Source organism: Helianthus annuus, chromosome 3, assembly GCF_002127325.2.
Source record: "Helianthus annuus cultivar XRQ/B chromosome 3, HanXRQr2.0-SUNRISE, whole genome shotgun sequence".
Lineage (NCBI taxonomy): Eukaryota > Viridiplantae > Streptophyta > Magnoliopsida > Asterales > Asteraceae > Helianthus > Helianthus annuus.
Window position 1 is genome coordinate 77,695,703 of NC_035435.2, and position 20,707 is coordinate 77,716,409.

Here is a 20,707-nt window from a genome sequence, read left to right on the forward strand (position 1 = left end):
ATGTAGGATACATGCAACCTGTTTGACCATTAAAATAACTTGGTAATTGATGTAAGAACATGTCTCAACATGTTCAACTCGACAATTTTCAGTTTAGGCTCGGTTTGGAACCGAAAGTCGCAAAGTTTGAATTCTGCTTTGACTTTTAGTTCTGACCCGTTTAAGCCAAGTTTAGGATTGCCTTAGAGCTTCTTTTGGACCTATTTGCATGTTAGTATAACTCTCTAAGATTATACAACTTGGTTCATTAGACATCCTATGCACATGCATGTTTCCGTTAATCGCTTATATGTTGACCATTATGCCCAAAGGACCTTAAAATGAGATTTTTGGGAAAGTAAAAGGGTAGACACCTTAGTTACTGATTTATAAACTTGCACCTAAAATTTGAAATCAGTTTGAGGTGTAGATTAAGAGTTATGCTCAATAGCGTAATTTAAAGCTTCTTTAGTAATTAAATGGCGTAAATCGCATATAGCCTATCTAAACCCAAATTTTTATACAAAACCTTATACCTTCTATTATGAAATAATATTTTGGGATTTTTGGAGATTTTTATTTATTTTAAGCTGAGCATAACTCAGTGTTCTAAGCTTAATTCGGTTTATGCCGGTTTTGCCCTTTTGGGCTATAAAATGAGTTTTATAAATCCTTTTGACCCCAAAACTTTTTTTACTGATTTGTTATGTTAAATAAATTATTTTGAGCCTGCTGGAATATTAAAAATATCAGCTTTTTACAGAAAACCCGGAAATGGCTCCAAATCGCCTTTTTAAGCGTTTTTAGCACATAAGTATGCACTAGAACCTTACTAAGCATATGAGGTTAAAACCTACTGATGTACTCAGTAAGATTTTTATATTTTAACAGTAGGCTAACGTTTTCAACTCAGAATAGCAGTTTTGACCCTTTAAGCATATGTGAAATTACCAAAATGCCCCTACGAAGCATAGTATGGTTATAAGTTATAAATTTCATATATATTGGATACCCTACTGTTATGACTTAGTAAATTAAGCATATTTACTAATTTAATCAGACCCGTAACTCAGAATATTTATTAAACTCTTTTACACCCTTTTAAATGACCAAAATGCCCTTATGAGGCATAGTTTTGGTTTAAAACCATTTGGGGCATAATGGAAGGTATCATTCTGATATCACAACATATTTTAGGCATATTAACTTCAGAAACATGTATATAACTCTTATGGTTACTCGTTACGCACTATACGCGTTCGGATCGGCTTATGTGACTAGTTTGGCCATTTTAGCCGAAACGGGTCAAACCATATCATTTTTGGTCTCAAAATCCAGAATGTGATTATGTTACCCATACTAAACAAGCATGCAAGCTTGTTGGGTTAAAACCACATTCTAAAACGGTCTTCGCTTTATCATGCGTTTAAAACCGTAATCCTTATATAAAACTAACCGGTCTAAGCTTAAGACCCGTTAGGATTCTAATAGGTTATTAAAACCTTAATTTCCAGATCTAGGAGCCCAGTAAAAGCTACGTGCACTCGCTGTATTTGAATTATACTTTGCTCAGGTCAATACGTTTAACTTATTTTCCCTATACGGGCTTGGGGTACGGTATATAAAATACCGCTTGGTCGGGGAATTGACCTTAACCAGTCGGTGGCTAAGTGTTGTCAAATTAACCCGTTTAAAAATGTTGTTTTGTTTGTTTAACGCCTTTGGGGGTTTAATGACCATGTCCCGGATATCCTTGGCATCATTCAAAGAATGGCCACAACCTTAGCACACAGGTGTAGGCTTACACCCGTAGTGCATTTCAATAAAGTATAATCGTCGGTCGAGAGAAGTCTCGCGGCGGAATTATATTAAGTGGTGTGTCTATTAATCTTTAACCCGACACGACCCGGGAAACTAAACGCATAACAGACATGTAATTCTTTTACAAGATTATCAAGCAAATAATTATCCCAAGTTATAAAAAGTTTTGTGCCACGGGCATTTAAATCAATTTTAAACATTTTCAAAATGAGTCAGTTAAATTGTATTTACCAGTGTAAACTGACGTATTTTCCAAAAAGGCTAAGTGCAGGTACTACGCGTAATAGGCTGGCCACTCCTTAGCATCCATAGAAGTCTCGCAAGCTTAGGATGCATGAAGTCTGTTGAAATAAAGTTTCCTCTTTGTTTGGATCCGCCTGTGGATCTATTTCGACAATTTTGTGATACTTGGATATTACAATATTATTAAGTTGAAATAAATCTTTCTTTTGCTTCCGCTGTGCATTTATATATTGTATGTTTGACTATGACGATATCAACTACGTCACGGAACCCCCACCGGGCCCACCGGTGACACGTGGAAAATAGGGGTGTGACAAGTTGGTATCAGAGCCAACGCTGAGTGAATTAAACACTAGCCTTTTGTGTTTAATCTCAGTCAAATAAATGCACATTCCTCGAGTTCCGAGTCTAGACAAAGAACATAGGACAAACTCTGCTTTGTTTTATTTCATTTTGTCTTTATTTTATTTTATATATATGTTGCTGTATCATTTTGTTGACAGGTTTAATCATGCCACCACGAATGAGACGCGGACGAGGAAAGGCTCCTTTCACGAGCCACGATCATGAAGCCGGGCCCTCACACCGGCGAACACCTTCCATCACGATGAGTACGAGCCCACAAGAGCCGTGGAGGCTCTACGTTAAGCCCGGGAGGCGATCGGTCTCCCTCAGTTCCTCACCTTCATATCAGCATTCTTTTGGGCCCCAATCAGAGAATGAGCCCAACGACCAACCACCTTCTTTCATTCCATTGCAAAGGTCCAACTCTCACCACTCTTTTGGTGACCCTACCCCCGCATTCCAAAGCCGGTTCAACCCGGCTAACTACCTTCAAGAATCCGTAGGTTTTAACCCACTAGGACCCGAGGATCACTTCTCGGGTGAAAATGATATGGATGAGGACACGGATCCCATGGAACCTGCGACCGGGACTCCGAACCACCCCATCGAGATCTCAGATGGGTCTTCATTTCACGGATCGCCTTATCGCGGTCCGGACAGCTACGAGGAGAGATTCCGGAACATTGACTGGTATTTTACCCCCTCTCACCACTCGTCTCCGTATCAGCAGCAGCAACAGCAACAAGATCCTTGTCAAGATTCTTGTTTCGTGGCAGTCACTCCGCCACCACCACTACCAGTGGAGCAACAACCGCCTCCGGAGCCACCGAGGCGGAGAAGGTCAAACGCACGGATGTCCGTGCGAGGGGGAGTCCGCATCAGCACTCCCCAACAATCGAGTGGCAGTCACTATCCGCCACTCCAGGAAGAAGAAGAAGAAGAAGAACCGCAAATGGGGGGTCCATCAAACCCCATTCCAGAGGTCAACTCAGTGCCTATGGCACCTCCATTGGGTTTTGACAACCCAATACCTGCTTACGCCGGCTCAGCGGTGTACAACCCTTTTGAGCAGCCGGCTCATACCCAGTTCGACTACACCAACGTAGACCCATATCAGGAAGCATGGGACTAAAATGCCCGTCATCCAGAGGGACCCTATGGTGGTCTTTGGACCACTGGTTACCCGACTTATGGGTACCAGCGTCCACCACCTCCTCAACCTCTGTACCAGCCACCGCAGCCGCAGCTAATCCCACCTGAGCGCCAGCAGGAGGTTCTCGACCGGTTGAACCGAGTCGAACATGTGGTACGTGAAGACCGCGAAAGCAACCGAGGCTTCTTCAAAGGTCTGTCAGACTTGCTCAAGAGGAAGTCCAAGAGAAGGGGTCATTAAAGACCTTGTTATTTATTTGTTTAGTTGTAATCAGTCCCTGCGTGGACTTGTTGTTTCTGTACTCAGCCCCTACGTGGGCTTGTCTTTCAGTATTCTGCCCCTGCGTGGGCATGTCTTTTAGTTAACCCCTGCGTGGGTTTGTTGTTTATTTTTCGCCCCTACGTGGGCATGTTATTTTGTAGAAGTCCCGTTTAAGGAAATTGATGTACTATTTAATCTTTATTAATGGAATGATTGAATTTAAATTTTCATGATTGATTATTATTAAATATATGCATAAACTTAAAATAAAAAGTAAAATGAAATAACATTCCTAATAAAGAAGATCTATCATTTCTATTAAATGGCAAAAATCTAAAAAGGGACAAGACCTAGCCACGTGTCATATAAAGACAAGGCCAAGATGGTACCTCCATAATTATATTTAGATCCATAATTAACGTCTCAACTTAGGATTGATCTGCGTTTAAAATTAAGAGAATCTTAGGGGTAAAACCTAGCCACGTGTCATTATAGACATGGCCAAGATGGTAGAATCTGTCTTAAAGATTCCAAATTTATGTTAACATCTGTAGGTATGTTAGCATATTGGGCAAATTGTGATACTATATAAATCACACAGGCCATCTTTAATTGGGTTAATTTAAAATTCCCTGAAAATAAAATAACCATCCATTTGGGATGAAGTGCCTACGGGTAATGAATTAATGTCCTCTGGGACTAAGAGACAGTAGAAGTCTGCAGCTCACTGTCTAGAAAACGGTAATGAACTGTGATTCAGACCCGAATACCTCGATTCCGTGAAAATCCTGGTTTTAAATTAAAACTGTCCTTGTGACTAAACTGTTATGTTATGTTTAATTATAATATAGGATTTTAATAAAGGTCCTGCATAAATAATTAATTAACAAATTAACCAGTAATGGTTATTTAAAACCATGGTTAATAGAATATAGAATACTGTGTTAAGTTTCTAAATAAAACCTTGGCTATTATCTCTTTATGTAGCAATTGAAGCTACATGGCTAGGTCGGACGAGGTAAACAGTCGTCCGGTGGAAAACCACGAGAACGCAAAAATACAGTTAACTGGCGCAGAGCTGAAAGCGCTTGTCGATGATGCGGTTACAAAAGCCTTAGAGCGGCAGTACAGTGAGTACAGTGGGACCCATAGTAGGACCCTATCTACACCGCATAATAAGTCTAAGACTCACTCGGAGTCTCACGGCAAGCCACCCTCTGTCCAACCCAAGTCTAAGAAGGATGAGACTAAGAAGGATGATGATAGACATTCTTCAAATGAAAACAGTGGTCATTCCAAGAAAATTGTGTTTGATGATGCCCCACGTGCCAAAGGTTGCACGTATAAATATTTTGTGTCATGTACCGGGATTTTAATGGGGAGAAAGGGGCAGTGGACTGTATGACTTGGCTAGATGAGATGGACACTGTTGTGGACATCAGTGGTTGTGCTGAGAAAGATATTGTAAAGTTTGTATCCCAGTCATTCAAGGGAGAAGCCTTGGCCTGGTGGAGGTCATTAATTCAGGCTACTGGAAAGGTTCCGTTGTATAACATGTCATGGGATCAGTTTGTCGCTCTCATCAAAGAGAACTACTGCCCCCAACACGAGGTGGAAAAGATAGAATCTGATTTTCTGTCATTTTTCATGAAGAACCTGGATTGCCAGGCTTGTCTCACGAGTTTCAATACTCTGTCAAGGTTAGTTCCTTACCTGGTGACGCCTGAATCGAAGAGGATAACCCGTTTCATTGGGGGTCTGGCCCCAGAAATCAAAGCGAGTGTCAAAGCCTCTCGACCCACTACATTTTGATCGGTAGCTGACATATCTCTGTCCCTCACACTGGACGTAGTTAGACAGAGGTCACTAAAAGCTGCTGATGCCGAGAAGAGAAAACGCGAAGATGATGGTTCGCGGCGCTCAGACAAGAAGCGCAAGGGAAATGACGACCACAAGAAAGGGTCGGGATCCAAGAAGGGAGATCAACAGACGGGTGATAAACCCAGGTGCAAGGTTTGTAAGAAGCACCATTTTGGGAAATGCAGGTATGAGTCTAGATCCCAATCCCAACCGAAAGCGTGTGGAATTTGCAAGTCACCAGATCACAAGGCATTAGACTGTAAGAAACTCAAGGATGCCACATGTTTCAATTGTAATGAGAAGGGGCATCTTAGGCCCAACTGCCCGAAACTTGCAAAGAAGGCTGAGGAGGGAAAGAAGACCAATGCAAGGGTCTTCTGCATGGATGCGAAGGAAGCTGTTCAGGATGACAATGTCATAACAGGTACTTTTCTCATTAATGATGTCTTCGCGAGAGTATTATTTGATTCTGGGGCGGATAAATCTTTTGTAGATAATAAGTTCTGTGAATTATTGAAATTACCTGTTAAAACCCTAAGTATGAAATATGAAGTGGAATTAGTTGATGGATCAATAGAAACAGTTTCGACTGTATTAGATGGATGTGTCCTATCCATTAGGAACCACTCTTTTCCTTTATCCTTGTTACCCTTTAAGCTAGCAGGCTTTGATATAGTAATAGGTATGGATTGGTTATCGCATAACCAAGCCAGATAGTGTGCAACAAGAAGCAGGTAGGAATCAAGACTCCATCTGGTGAGCCACTCACTATTCAGGGAGATACTCAACATGGATTGCCTGAGCAAGTGACTATGCTTAAGGCATCCAAATGTCTGAGTAAAGGTTGCATCATTTATATGGCACAAGTAACCATTGACGAGAAGAAGCCCAGGATCGAAGACATACCAGTCATTTCTGAATATCCCGAGGTTTTTCCGGAAGAACTACCTGGTTTGCCACCAGATAGGCAAGTGGAATTTAGGATTGACATCATCCCCGGAGCTGCACCAGTGGCCAGAGCACCATATAGATTAGCACCAACGGAAATGAAGGAATTAAGGACGCAGCTAGATGATTTGCTAGCTAAAGGTTTCATTAGACCTAGTTCATCTCCACGGGGAGCGCCGATTCTGTTCGTCAAGAAGAAAGATGGCTCGATGCGTTTATGCATCGACTACCGTGAGCTTAACAAGGTTACTATCAAGAACAATTATCCTTTGCCCAGGATCGACGATCTGTTTGACCAGTTACAAGGAGCAAGCTACTTTTCCTAGATAGATCTCAGGTCAGGCTATCATCAATTGAAGGTCAAGGATGAAGATGTTCACAAGACCGCGTTTAGGACTCGTTATGGTCATTACGAGTTCCTAGTGATGCCTTTTAGACTCACTAACGCACCTGCTGCATTCATGGATCTCATGAATCGCGTATGCAAGCCTTATCTGGATAAATTTGTCATTGTCTTCATCGATGACATCCTCATTTACTCGAAGAGCCAAGGTGACCACGAGAAGCATCTTCGATGCATTCTTAAGCTGCTTCATCAAGAGAAACTCTATGCCAAGTTTTCAAAGTGTGAATTTTGGCTTCGCGAAGTCCAGTTCCTTGGACATGTTGTGAGTGAACGTGGAATTCAAGTGGATCCCGCAAAGATAGAGGCTATTATGAACTGGCAAGAGCCAAAGACGCCTTCAGAGATTCGTAGCTTCCTAGGTTTGGCTGGATACTATAGGCGATTTATTGAAAATTTCTCAAGGATTGCTGCGCCTTTAACTTCGTTAACACGTAAGAATATTAAGTTTAACTGGGGGCCTAAGCAGCAAGAATCTTTTGACATCTTGAAGCAGAAGTTGAGTAACGCTCCACTGCTGACTCTACCTGAAGGTATTGAAGAATTTGTGGTGTATTGCGATGCATCACACACCGGAATGGGATGTGTATTAATGCAAAAAGGCAAGGTCATTGCCTATGCTTCACGCCAACTAAAGGTGCACGAGAAGAATTACACCACCCACGACTTGGAATTGGGTGCCGTGGTATTTGCACTTTAGCTTTGGAGGCATTATCTGTATGGGACTAAGTGTGTGATTTACTCTGATCACAAGAGTCTTCAGCACTTGTTCAATCAGAAGGATTTGAATATGAGGCAGCGACGATGGATGGAAACTCTGAACGATTATGACTGTGAAATCAGATACCATCCAGGAAAGGCAAACCTAGTCGCTGATGCCTTAAGTAGGAAGGAGAGAGTGAAGCCGATAAGAATCAATGCCAAGAGTATTGAAATCAAGAACAGTTTGAATGAAAGGTTGTTAGCTGCACAAAAGGAAGTTGTGTTGGAAGCTAACTATTCCGAGGAAAAATTAGGAGTGACTGAAGAACAGTTGTCATACGATAAGGACGGAATGTTGAGACTAAATGGACGAATATGGGTTCCTGTATATGGAGGACTTCGGGATGTTATCCTCAAGGAAGCCCACAGTTCCAAGTATTCCGTTCATCCTGGAGCTGATAAGATGTACCAGGATTTAAAGGCAAATTATTGGTGGATAGGCTTGAAAAAGTCTATAGCTGCTTATGTAGCTAAATGTCTGACGTGTGCTCAAGTTAAAGCTGAACATCAGAAGCCGTCAGGTTTGCTACAACAGCCTGAAATTCCCACTTGGAAATGGGAAATGGTGACGATGGATTTCATCACCAAGTTGCCTAAGACGCAGAAAGGAAATGATACTATATGGGTCATAGTTGATAGACTGACTAAGTCAGCACATTTCCTACCCATTAAAGAGACCTTCAGCTCTGACATGTTAGCCCAACTATACGTGGATAAGATTGTATCCTTACATGGCGTACCAGTATCTATCATCTCAGATCGGGATACTAGGTACACGTCTCATTTTTGGAAGAATTTCCAACAGTCTCTGGGTACCCAATTGAATTTCCATACGACTTACCATCCTCAGACGGATGGGCAAAGTGAGCGTACTATTCAAAGGTTGGAAGACATGCTACGTACATGTGTTATTGACCTAGGTGGTAGTTGGGATAGGCATCTACCCTTAGTCGAGTTCTCCTACAACAATAGCTACCATTACCAGCATTCAGGCTGCACCTTTTGAGGCACTATATGGTAGGAAGTGCAGAACGCCCATCTGTTGGGCAGAAGTAGGGGATACTCAATTATCAGGTCCTGACATAGTCTACGAGACAACGGACAAGATTGTCCAGACTCGCGACCGCCTGAAAGCTGCTCGAGATAGGCAGAAGAGTTATGCGGATAAAAGGCGAAAACCTCTCCAGTTTGAGGTTGGCGATAAAGTTTTGCTCAAAGTATCACCTTGGAAAGGGGTGATGCGATTCAGAAAGAAAGGTAAGTTAAGCCCAAGGTATATAGGACCATTCGAGATCATCGAATGTGTAGGATCAGTGGCTTATAAGTTAAAATTACCTGAAGAGCTCGATGGTATTCATAATGTATTCCACGTCTGCAATATGAAGAAATGTCTAGCTGATGAATCGCTAGTCATACCACACACAGATGTGCATATAGACGAGAGCTTAAAATTTGTGGAAAAACCTGTGTCGATTGAGGATCGACGGGTAAAGAAGCTTCGAAGAAAGCTTGTGCCTATCGTCAAGGTGAAATGGGATGCCCGTAGAGGTCCTGAATATACGTGGGAGTTAGAATCCACAATGCAAGAGAAATACCCTCATTTGTTTCCTTAAATCTCGAGGACGAGATTTCTTTTAAGGGGGTGAGGATGTAACACCTCGAAAATTTATGTCCAATAATGTATGAACACGTGTCATTAGCTCTAAACGTGTGAAAGTATACTTTAGAGGGACTAAAGTTGACAAACGGGGAAACTATGTGAATATAAGGGTCCAAAGTGTCAACAGTGGATAAATATATTCAAAAATAGCCCCACACAATGTTTATACATTCAAACGAATAAATCATGGATCATACGAAGCTAAATATGAAAGAAAGTGAGGAATTACAAACTACAGGGGCTAAATGTGTCAACATGTGCAAAGTATACCTCTGAGTGACCTTTTGGCAGACCCGAAGCTTTGTAACGATAAAATATACTCACTAGAATATGTGGTTAAAATTTCATAAAATTTTGTTATCGTATGAGAAAGTTATGATCAAATTCGTGTACGAGGGGTTAAAAGCGTCAACGTTGAATTCTAAGGCCTTATGAGTGGTTACAAGGTTAGTCAAGGACTTAACCAAGTTAGTAAAAGTCCCAAGGCCCTTAAAAATCAAGTTAGAAGGTGGGAAATGCAATTTAAGGGCTTAAAACCACGTTACAAAGGACCAGGGACCGAAAATGCAAACTTTGAAACTTGTTTGGCAGGTTCTGCAGGTCCAGGCGACCCGCGTGAAGGTCCCCTATGACCTTACACGGGCCGCGTCAGACTGCCAGCGACAGAAAACCTGCAGATGCCAGTTGCAGGGCTGTTAACCGACTTTGTGGCCTGTAAACTGATACCAGGGGCTGAACAAATGGGTTTTCATGCACTAGGGACAGTTGTGATGATCAGGGAGCATGCATAGACTCTTGTGGCACCATCTTATGAGATCAAGAAAGCTATATAAGAGGATGAATGTTGTAACCATTTGGGCATTCATTTACAAGAAGTTCACAACTTATTTCCTGAAGCTCTCTGGACAGCAAGCAAGTCTCTTAGTGGTCCCTAAGCATAATTAGGACTCTTGTAAGTGTCCTTAACCCTTCTAAATTCGTTTTAGCTTAGTTAATTAGCTAAAAGTCAAACCGTCGTAATTAAGGTTTGACTTCGGGATTGGTCAATAATTACCCACTAATATCCCGAATTAAAAACACCTTTAAGTAGGTAATTAGGTGGGTAACAAACCCTTAAAAAGGTATTTCCAGAATCCCACTCTAACTATGTTAACTGTCGAGTCAAAGATAATTATAAAAAGTCAACAGAAAGGTTATTTGCGAATTAATGCATAATTAGCAATGTAGGATACATGCAACCTGTTTGATCATTAAAATAACTTGGTAATTGATGTAAGAACATGTCTCAACATGTTCAACTCGACAATTTTCAGTTTAGGCTCGGTTTGGAACCGAAAGTCGCAAAGTTTGAATTCTGCTTTGACTTTTAGTTCTGACCCGTTTAAGCCAAGTTTAGGATTGCCTTAGAGCTTCTTTTGGACCTATTTGCATGTTAGTATAACTCTCTGAGATTATACAACTTGGTTCATTAGACATCCTATGCACATGCATGTTTCCGTTAATCGCTTATATGTTGACCATTATGCCCAAAGGACCTTAAAATGAGATTTTTGGGAAAGTAAAAGGTAGACACCTTAGCTACTGATTTATAAACTTGCACCTAAAATTTGAAATCAGTTTGAGGTGTAGATTAAGAGTTATGCTCAATAGCGTAATTTAAAGCTTCTTTAGTAATTAAATGGCGTAAATCGCATATAGCCTATCTAAACCCAAATTTTTATACAAAACCTTATACCTTCTGTTATGAAATAATATTTTGGGATTTTTGGGGATTTTTATTTATTTTAAGTTGAGCATAACTTAGTGTTCTAAGCTTAATTCGGTTTATGCCGGTTTTGCCCTTTTGGGCTATAAAATGAGTTTTATAAATCCTTTTGACCCCAAAACTTTTTCTACTGATTTGTTATGTTAAATAAATTATTTTGAGCCTGCTGGAATATTAAAAATATCAGTTTTTTATAGAAAACCCGGAAATGGCTCCAAATCGCCTTTTTAAGCGTTTTTAGCACATAAGTATGCACTAGAACCTTACTAAGCATATGAGGTTAAAACCTACTGATGTACTCAGTAAGATTTTTATATTTTAACAGTAGGCTAATGTTTTCAACTCAGAATAGCAGTTTTGACCCTTTAAGCATATGTGAAATTACCAAAATGCCCCTACGGAGCATAGTATGGTTATAAGTTATAAATTTCATATATATTGGATACCCTACTGTTATGACTTAGTAAATTAAGCATATTTACTAATTTAATCAGACCTGTAACTCAGAATATTTATTAAACTCTTTTACACCCTTTAAAATGACCAAAATGCCCTTATGAGGCATAGTTTTGGTTTAAAACCATTTGGGGCATAATGGAAGGTATCATTCTGATATCACAACATATTTTAGGCATATTAACTTCAGAAACATGTATATAACTCTTATGGTTACTCGTTACGCACTATACGCGTTCGGATCGGCTTATGTGACTAGTTTGGCCATTTTAGCCGAAACGGGTCAAACCATATCATTTTTGGTCTCAAAATCCAGAATGTGATTATGTTACCCATACTAAACTAGCATGCAAGCTTGTTGGGTCAAAACCACATTCTAAAACGGTCTTCGCTTTATCATGCGTTTAAAACCGTAATCCTTATATAAAACTAACCGGTCTAAGCTTAACACCCGTTAGGATTCTAATAGGTTATTAAAACCTTAATTTCCAGATCTAGGAGCCCAGTAAAAGCTACGTGCACTCGCTGTATTTGAATTATACTTTGCTCAGGTAAATACCTTTAACTTATTTTCCCTATACGGGCTTGGGGTACGGTATATAAAATACCGCTTGGTCGGGGAATTGACCTTAACCAGTCGGTGGCTAAGTGTTGTCAAATTAACCTGTTTAAAAATGTTGTTTTGTTTGTTTAACGCCTTTTGGGGTTTAATGACCATGTCCCGGATATCCTTGGCATCATTCAAAGAATGGCCACGACCTTAGCACACAGGTGTAGGCGTACACCCGTAGTGCATTTCAATAAAGTATAATCGTCAGTCGAGAGAAGTCTCGCGGCGGAATTATATTAAGTGGTGTGTCTATTAATCTTTAACCCGGCACGACCCGGGCAACTGAACGCATAACAGACATGTAGTTCTTTTACAAGATTATTAAGCAAATAATTATCCCAAGTTACAAAAAGTTTTGTGCCACGGGCATTTAAATCAATTTTAAACATTTTCAAAATGAGTCAGTTAAATTGTATTTAACAGTGTAAACTGACGTATTTTCCAAAAAGGCTAAGTGCAGGTACTACGCGTAATAGGCTGGCCACTCCTTAGCATCCATAGAAGTCTCGCAAGCTTAGGATGCATGAAGTCTGTTGAAATAAAGTTTCCTCTTTGTTTGGATCCGCCTGTGGATCTATTTCGACAATTTTGTGATACTTGGATATTACAATATTATTAAGTTGAAATAAATCTTTCTTTTGCTTCCGCTGTGCATTTATATATGGTATGTTTGACTATGACGATATCAACTACGTCACGGAACCCCCACCGGGCCCACCGGTGACACGTGGAAAATAGGGGTGTGACAATTACATTGCCTCGCTGCATAAGTACACACCCCATGCCGGTGTGCGAGGCATCGCAGTATACAACAAAATCTTCAATTCCTTCCGGTAAAGATAATACCGGAGCATTGCTCAATCTTTGATTAGAATCTCAAAGGATTCCTGTTGCTTCGGACCCCAGTCAAACTTCATATTATTACGGGTCAAAGAAGTTAATGGTGCAGCTATTCTTGAGAAGTTCTCGATGAATCTTCTATAATATCCAGCTAATCCCAGAAAACTGCGAATTTCTGTGGGTGTCTTAGGTATTTCCCAATTCATAACAGCTTCTACTTTGGCAGGATCTACTTGAATACCTTGTTCACTGACAACATGTCCAAGGAACTGGACCCTACGAAGCCAAAATTCACACTTGGAGAATTTGGCATACAACTTCTCCTGTCGAAGCAGTCCTAAGATACACCTAAGATGCTTTTCATGCTCCACTTGGTTACGCGAGTAAATAAGGATGTCGTCTATAAAGACAATGACGAACTTATCTAAATATGGCTTGCAGACTCTATTCATGAGGTCCATGAATGCTGCAGGCGCGTTAGTAAGCCCAAAAGGCATCACTAAGAACTCGAAATGTCCATACCTTGTTCTAAATACTGTCTTCGGTACATCTTCAGTTCGCACCTTGAGTTGATGATACCCAGATCTCAAATCAATCTTTGAGAAATAAATCGCTCATTGAAGTTGATCGAACAAATCATCGATCCTGGGCAAAGGATAACGATTCTTGATCGTTACCTTATTCAGTTCACGGTAATCAATGCATAAGCGCATTGATCTGTCCTTCTTTTTCACGAACAGAATTGGAGCTCCCCAAGGTGAAGAGCTAGGCAGAATGAAACCTTTTTCCTGCAAATCATCTAACTGAGTTCTGAGCTCTTTCATTTCAGTAGGCGCTAGACGATACGGAGCTCATGCTATAGGCGCTGATCCTGGAAGGATATCTATCCTGAACTCTACTTGCCTCTCAGGAGGTAATCCAGGTAACTCGTCAGGAAAGACATCAGGATACTCTGAGATGGTTGGGATGTCTTCAATCTTCGGCTTTGGATCATTCACAGTCACCTGTGCCATGTAAATGACACATCCACTTTTCAAGCACTGGGATACCTTGAGAATAGACACATTGTTGGGCAACCCATATTGTGTATCTCCTTGAATAGTGACTGTTTCACCAGAGGGGGTTTTGATAATGACAAGATTTTTATCGCAAGCAATTTGGGCTTGGTTATGCGACAACCAATCCATGCCTAAAACTATATCAAAACCAGCCAATTTCATTGGCAGGAGGGATAGCGGAATAGAATGATCCTTAATGGATATAGAGCATCCATCAAGAAGAGTTGAAGCTGTTTCTAAGGTACCATCGGCAAGCTCTACCTCATACTTTATGTCTAGAGTCTTAATAGGCAAATTTAACAACTTATAGAACTTATGGTCAATAAAGGACCTATCAGCACCAGAATCAAATAAGACTCTAGCATAAATATTATTGATGAGGAAGGTACCTGTTATGACTTTCTTGTCATTCACCGCTTCCCTTGCTTGCATCTGGAACACTCTGGCATTGTTCTTTTTCGCCTCTTCAGGCTTCTTTGCGTTCTTGGGGCAATTGGTTTTAATGTGCCCCTTATGATTGCAACCATAACAGGTTGCATCCTCAATATTCCGGCACTCAACAGACTTGTGCCCCTTCTTTTTACAGATCCCACATGGTTTGGCCTATGGGCCTCGATTTCACTTTCCAAAGTGCCTTTTGTGACAAGTCTTGCACCTGGGCTTATCGCCTGATTACCCCTTTTTGGAACCAGAGTTCCCTTTGCCCTTTTTGTTTGATTGAGAAGACTGGTCATCCTCTCTTTTCCTCTTTCCCTCTTCAGTAGTCTTCTTCGCCCGAATCCTCACTACATCCAAAGTGAGGGACAATGATAGATCCACAGCGGATCTATAAGTGGCTGGCTTAGAGGCTTTAACATTTCCCTTAACTTCAGGGGCCAGACCACCAATGAAACGCGCAATGCGTTTGGGCTCAGGAGTGACTAGATACGGTACCAGCCTAGACATGGAATTGAAACTAGTCACATAGGATCTACAATCTAGATCCTTCATCACGAGGGTGAGGAAATCAGTCTCTATCCTCTCTACTTCATGCTAAGAACAGTAAGTGTCCTTCACCAAATCAACAAACTTCTCCCATGAAAGATTGTACAAATGAACTTTCCCGGTGGACTGTACTAGTGCCTTCCACCATGTGAGGGCATCCCCTTAAACGATTGGGACACAAACATAACCACATCCTCCTTAGCGCATCCACTAATATCTATCACCGTCTCCATCTCGTCTAACCATTTCATGCAATCTATCGCCCCCTTTTCTCCTGTAAAGTCCCTTGGATTACAGGAAACAAAGTACTTGTAAGTACAACCTTTGGTGTGCCTAAGGGTTGACTCAAAGACTAACTGCTTCTTGGGTTCACTACCCTTGTTAGATGAGTGCAGAGACTCAGTCTTCTTATGAGTGTGTGGTTGGGAATGGGTTTTTGAGTGAGTTTGAGACCTAACGATACTCGGCTCTTTAAACTTAGCATCTACCGCTTGAGAAACTGCCGCGGTGATCATTGCTTGGAGTTCAGCACCAGTGATATTTATCCTGGTGTTGCCTTCTGCAGGATGACTGTTTGCTTCATCTGAGCCAGCCATTTTTGAATACTACAATAAACAATAATAATATTTAAATTATATACATAGATTCATCGCATTGATGATCAGATGGTCATGGTATTATTTAAACCATTTAGACCATTTTAAATAATAATTTAAAATCAAATAGAATACACTATTCTTTATGCTATTAAGCAAGGGAAGATAGAATTTCCACAACTGCAAATGTCATGAAAGACATTTTTATTTATCATTAAGCTCGTCTCGAAGGACATTTAAATAGCTTAGGAAGCTTGTCACAGGGACGACTTAAGATCTGACCATCGATCTCTTGGATCAATGATCTTTCAAGGGTCGAACAAAGTTCATCGCCTTATTGACAAGAAGTTTATAAGTTGAACTTTCGTTGTCATTATTACACCTTTGCTTATAGGCATACATCTCTAAAGGATGTCTTGGTGTACACATCATATTGATGTTTATTAGCCATGATTCACATTGATCATATGGGCTATATATAACTTGGTAAGATCCAAGTACCTTTGGATGCTTGTGTGGTTTCTCGAACCGCACATCTAAGAATGTCAACATGTTTTCAGATGTTAACAGAGATTTGCTATCTTAAAAAGGTTGTACCATCATAGCCAATTAATACTTTGGCTAGGTTATACCTCTAAGAGTTTTCTTTGGCGGATCAATTATAAATTGAAAAGATACAACATGATGTAATAAAATACATAACTAAAACCAAAGATAAAACTTCATTAAGCTTGAAACAAATACAGGTGCCCTAAACGGGACTTAGAAAAGACAAACTGCCCACGCAGGGGCTTACAGTAACAAGAAAATAAGTCCTCGCAGGGACTTTGATACAGAATTTAAACAAATGTCCTCACAGGAACATGATTACAAACAACCAAGAAAATTAACAATCCCCTACTTCTTCTTCCCTTTGATAAGGTTTGCAAGGCCCTTCATGAAGCTATTATGCTTCTCCTTGTTTTTCCTAGCCTTGTGCTCAACCCTATCTAACCTCTCCAAGATTTCATGAGTCTGTTGTTGCTGCTGCGGAGGAGGTTGCTGGTACGGTGGGTACTGATAACCTGGTACTGGATATCCAGTTGGAAGAACCGGAGGGTAAGAAGAAGGGTAAAGGTGATGATATTGCGCAGCCGTAAGGTACGGGTCTTGAGATACATAGTCCGAGGGGTACCCCAATGGGTTTTCAAAAGGATTATACCCAGAAGAACCTGGGTAGGTTGGGATTGGGTTATCAAAACCCATAGGCAGCTCAGGTGGTGCATAAGAAGATGGCAGAGGTTCAACCTCCGGCGCCGCATTCGAGGGCCCACCCATCTGGGGGTCCTCCGGAATAGGGGGATAAGAACTCGAACCTCGGGGAGAACTGAAACGAGGTCCCCCCCCGTACGGACATACGCGCGTTCCTCCTTTGCCTCGGAGACTCGGGAGGTGGCTGTGGTGGCTGCTGCGGTGGCTCCTCTACAGGAAGTGGCGGCGGTGAGACAGCTTGGAGTTGTGGTTCAACCAAAGGTGGTTGGGCTGGAGAGTTATGGTATGATGGGGTAAAGAACCAATCATATGTGGCCATTTTCTCCTGGAACGAGTCGGGCCCATGGTAAGGTGATCCCTGAAATGGAGATCCACTTGATATGCTTATTGGGTGACCCGGCGTTCCGGTCTGCATCTCCGGATCTGGATCATCGTCCGTTTCCATCCCTTGAGAGAAATTGTCCTCAGGGCCCAAGGGGTTGTAACCAAGAAAATCATTAACATAGTCGTTCGGGTTAAACTGTCCCGGGGAGTAGAGGGAATCAGAGTGGTGAAACGAATGGGATTGCAAAGAGTGGTGTGACTGATAAGACTCGTGAGAATGATGAGATTGCTGAGAATGGTGTGAGTGTTCGGGCTCGTCTGGAACTAATGGCCCAAAGGACGGGTGGAAAGAAGGCGAAAAGCTTAGTGAGACGGAATGTCTTGCTGGCTCAAAAGGTTGACCCCACAAATCGCGAGAGTCAGAGGTAGAAAAGGACGCCGATGGAGTGCGTCTATGAGATGGTCCTGCGGTCGACGGTCCCCCACGCATGGGACCTTTGCCTCTTCCCTTTACTCTTGGAGGCATGTTGATGATCTTCCTGTTAAAACAAGAAAACAAAATAAAATAAAACATAATAACAACAAAGGAAAGTAAAAGATACATCCTAGGTCATTTGCCTAGACTCGAGAGTCTAAGGAATGTGCTTATTGTGTCATTGAGATTAAACACAAAAGGTTAGTGTTTAATTCACTCAATGTTGGCTCTGATACCAACCTGTCACACCCCAATATTCCACGTATTACCGGTGGGCCCGGTGGGTAGTATCGTGACGTAGTTGATATCATCATTGCCAATACACACAATAATATAGCACAGCGGAAGGCTGGGTAAATAAACTATTACAAACCATACTGTCTGATGTGTTCGAGTACATGAATAATACAGACTGGAATGTAATAAGATCCACAGGCGGATCATAATGTACAAAGAAAACAAAAACTATAGACTCCGAGTATCTATTGGATTTGCAAGATCCTCTATGATACCCTATAGCTCCAGCCTATTTCGAGAAGTACCTGTCAATCAATCTTTAGGAAAATACGTCAGTTTACACTGGTAAATACAATTTAACTGACTCATTTTGAAAACATTTATAAAAATTGTTTTAGGTGCACATGGCACGGATCATTTATAACTTGGGACAATCTTTATTAAAATCTTGTATACAGTTTTACATGTTTGTCATACATGTGGGGCCGGTTTGGAAGTCGGACATGATTAACTGACTCACCACTTATAGAACCCACAAAGGAGTTATCCCCAACTTGTGGGTAATTTAATATTTAGCATTTGCATCTGTCAGGTGCATGCCTGCACCCCGTGCATAGGTCGTGGCCATTAATAACTTAAATGAGCCGAGGATATCCAGGACACGGTCGTTAACCCCCAAATGTTTATGTTATCAAACAATACAGATTAAAACGGGTTATGCGGATTTATTAGATCACAATCCGACAAAATAATCCCATACCCGACCAAGCGGTATAATATACCGTATCCCAAGCCCGTATAGGGAAAATAAGTTAAAAGTATTTACCTGGTGATAGCAGTAAAATTCCTAAGGTTCTTGAAAGGTACTTTTACCAGAAGCTATTAATCTGTATAGAAGGTTTAATTAGCCTATTAGGATGCTAACGGGTCTTTAATTAAGTCAAGGACTTAGACCGGCTAGCTAGAAGGAAACCTTACGGTTCTAAACGCTAGATTAAGCGGAGACCGGGATAGAATGTGATTTAGACCCAACAAGCTTGGATACTTGTATAATATGGGTAAACTAAACACATTCTGGAAAATGAGAATCTAATGATAAGGTTAAGCCCGCTTCGGCTATTTTATGTAAACTAGTCACGTAGACCGATCCGAACGCGTAAATGCGTAACGGGTAACTGAATGAATTATTTACAGGTCTTAATCATTATTATGCTTAAGGTACGCTAATATATCAGTAATATATTAACATATATGCCCAAAAAGTAATTTAAACCAAAATAAGTCCCATAAGGGCATTTTGGTAATTTTAATGCCCATAAAAGAGTTTATTTATAAAACCGAGTTCCAGGTCTGATTAAATTAGTAAAAACATGTATTTTTATAAGTTATATCAGTAGGGTACTTAATATGTGAGAAATATACCTTTTATAACCAACTATGCACCGTAGGGGCATTTTTGGTAATTTTACATAGGCTTTTAAAGGTTAAAAGAGGCTTCTGAGTTTAAAAACTTTAGCTTACTGTAAGATTACATAAATTAGCTTAAAACATCAGTAGGTAATGAGTTTTATATGCCAAATATAGTTTTTACCCATACTAGGTGCTAAAAATGCTTAAAAACCGATTTAAAGGGCTATTTGGGTAAAAATAGGAAATCTGAGTTTTTGAACAGCTTATAAGGTTCAAAATGTTCTATTTATCATATAAAATCAGTAGCAAAAAGTTTTGCATTATTAAGCATTGCTAAAAATCTCAGTTTATGCAAAAAGGGCGCTTATGGCATTATTAAGCATAATTACGATCAAATGCATATAATTCAAACCACTAGGCACCATGCAATATAACTCCAGAGGCTTAATGTGGTCCTAATGGAAGCTTAAAACATGGAAAAATTAAGCTTGAACGGGTCACAACTAAAAGTCAAAGCAAAAGTCAAGCTTTTGCGACTTTCGGTTATAAACTGACCTTAGACTATTAATTGTCGGGTTAGGACTGATAAAACATGTTTTAATATCAATTACCAAGTCATTAGGATGTTAAAATATAATTTAGAACCTCTGGTTTATTAATTTTAATCATTTTTTACTATTCTATCCAGTTTGACTTTTTGTCAAACTACTTTGACCTGACAATTGATCAGTCAAACGAGATAATTAGGAGATGCCCTTTTAAGGGTTAATCACCTATACTAATGTGGTCTTATAACCACTTTCAATTTGATCAGTGGTTAAACCATATGTGATAAAAACGAAAGTCAAACTAATTTTACGATAAGTTTGACTTTAGAGTAATTAAGCTAATTATCACGACTAAACAAGTAATTAGAGGCTTACTAAAGGTCCAAGCAGTCTTTTCTACACTTGATAGTCTTCTCCTTATGCTTGCTAACTCCAGGAAGGTCCAGAACTTCAATTTAGAGAGTGAGAGTGATGTTTGTTATGAATGAGCACTTGAATTGTTGGACTTAAGGCCCTTTATATAGGGGATTCAAGTAGCCCCAGATGATTACAGGTGTTCAAGGATCTACAGGTGTCCATAGTGGTTTCGATTACCATCAAACATCTATAGAATCGATCAAAACTTGTTTGGAGCTCAAGGAATGGATGTAACCTTCACCTGGCAACAACTTGCTGTCGAAACAGGGCTGTCGCGTAGCGCGACGGCTGAGGGGTCATA

General features: G+C 40.5%; 1 protein-coding gene across 1 annotated transcript; it reads right to left on the reverse strand.

Moving 5' to 3' along the window:
• Nucleotides 1-17,026: 17,026 nt before the first annotated feature.
• LOC110931462 (bromodomain-containing protein 4B-like) lies at nucleotides 17,027-17,845 on the reverse strand. Its single transcript, XM_022174856.1, has one exon. The coding sequence runs from the start codon at nucleotides 17,843-17,845 to the stop codon at nucleotides 17,027-17,029; it is 819 nt and encodes a 272-aa protein (XP_022030548.1).
• Between the last annotated feature and the right edge of the window lie 2,862 nt (nucleotides 17,846-20,707).

Coding starts and splice junctions, on each gene's coding strand:
- LOC110931462 (XM_022174856.1), bottom strand. CDS start 17,845: ATGCCTCCAAGAGTAAAGGGAAGAGGCAAAGGTCCCATGCGTGGGGGA.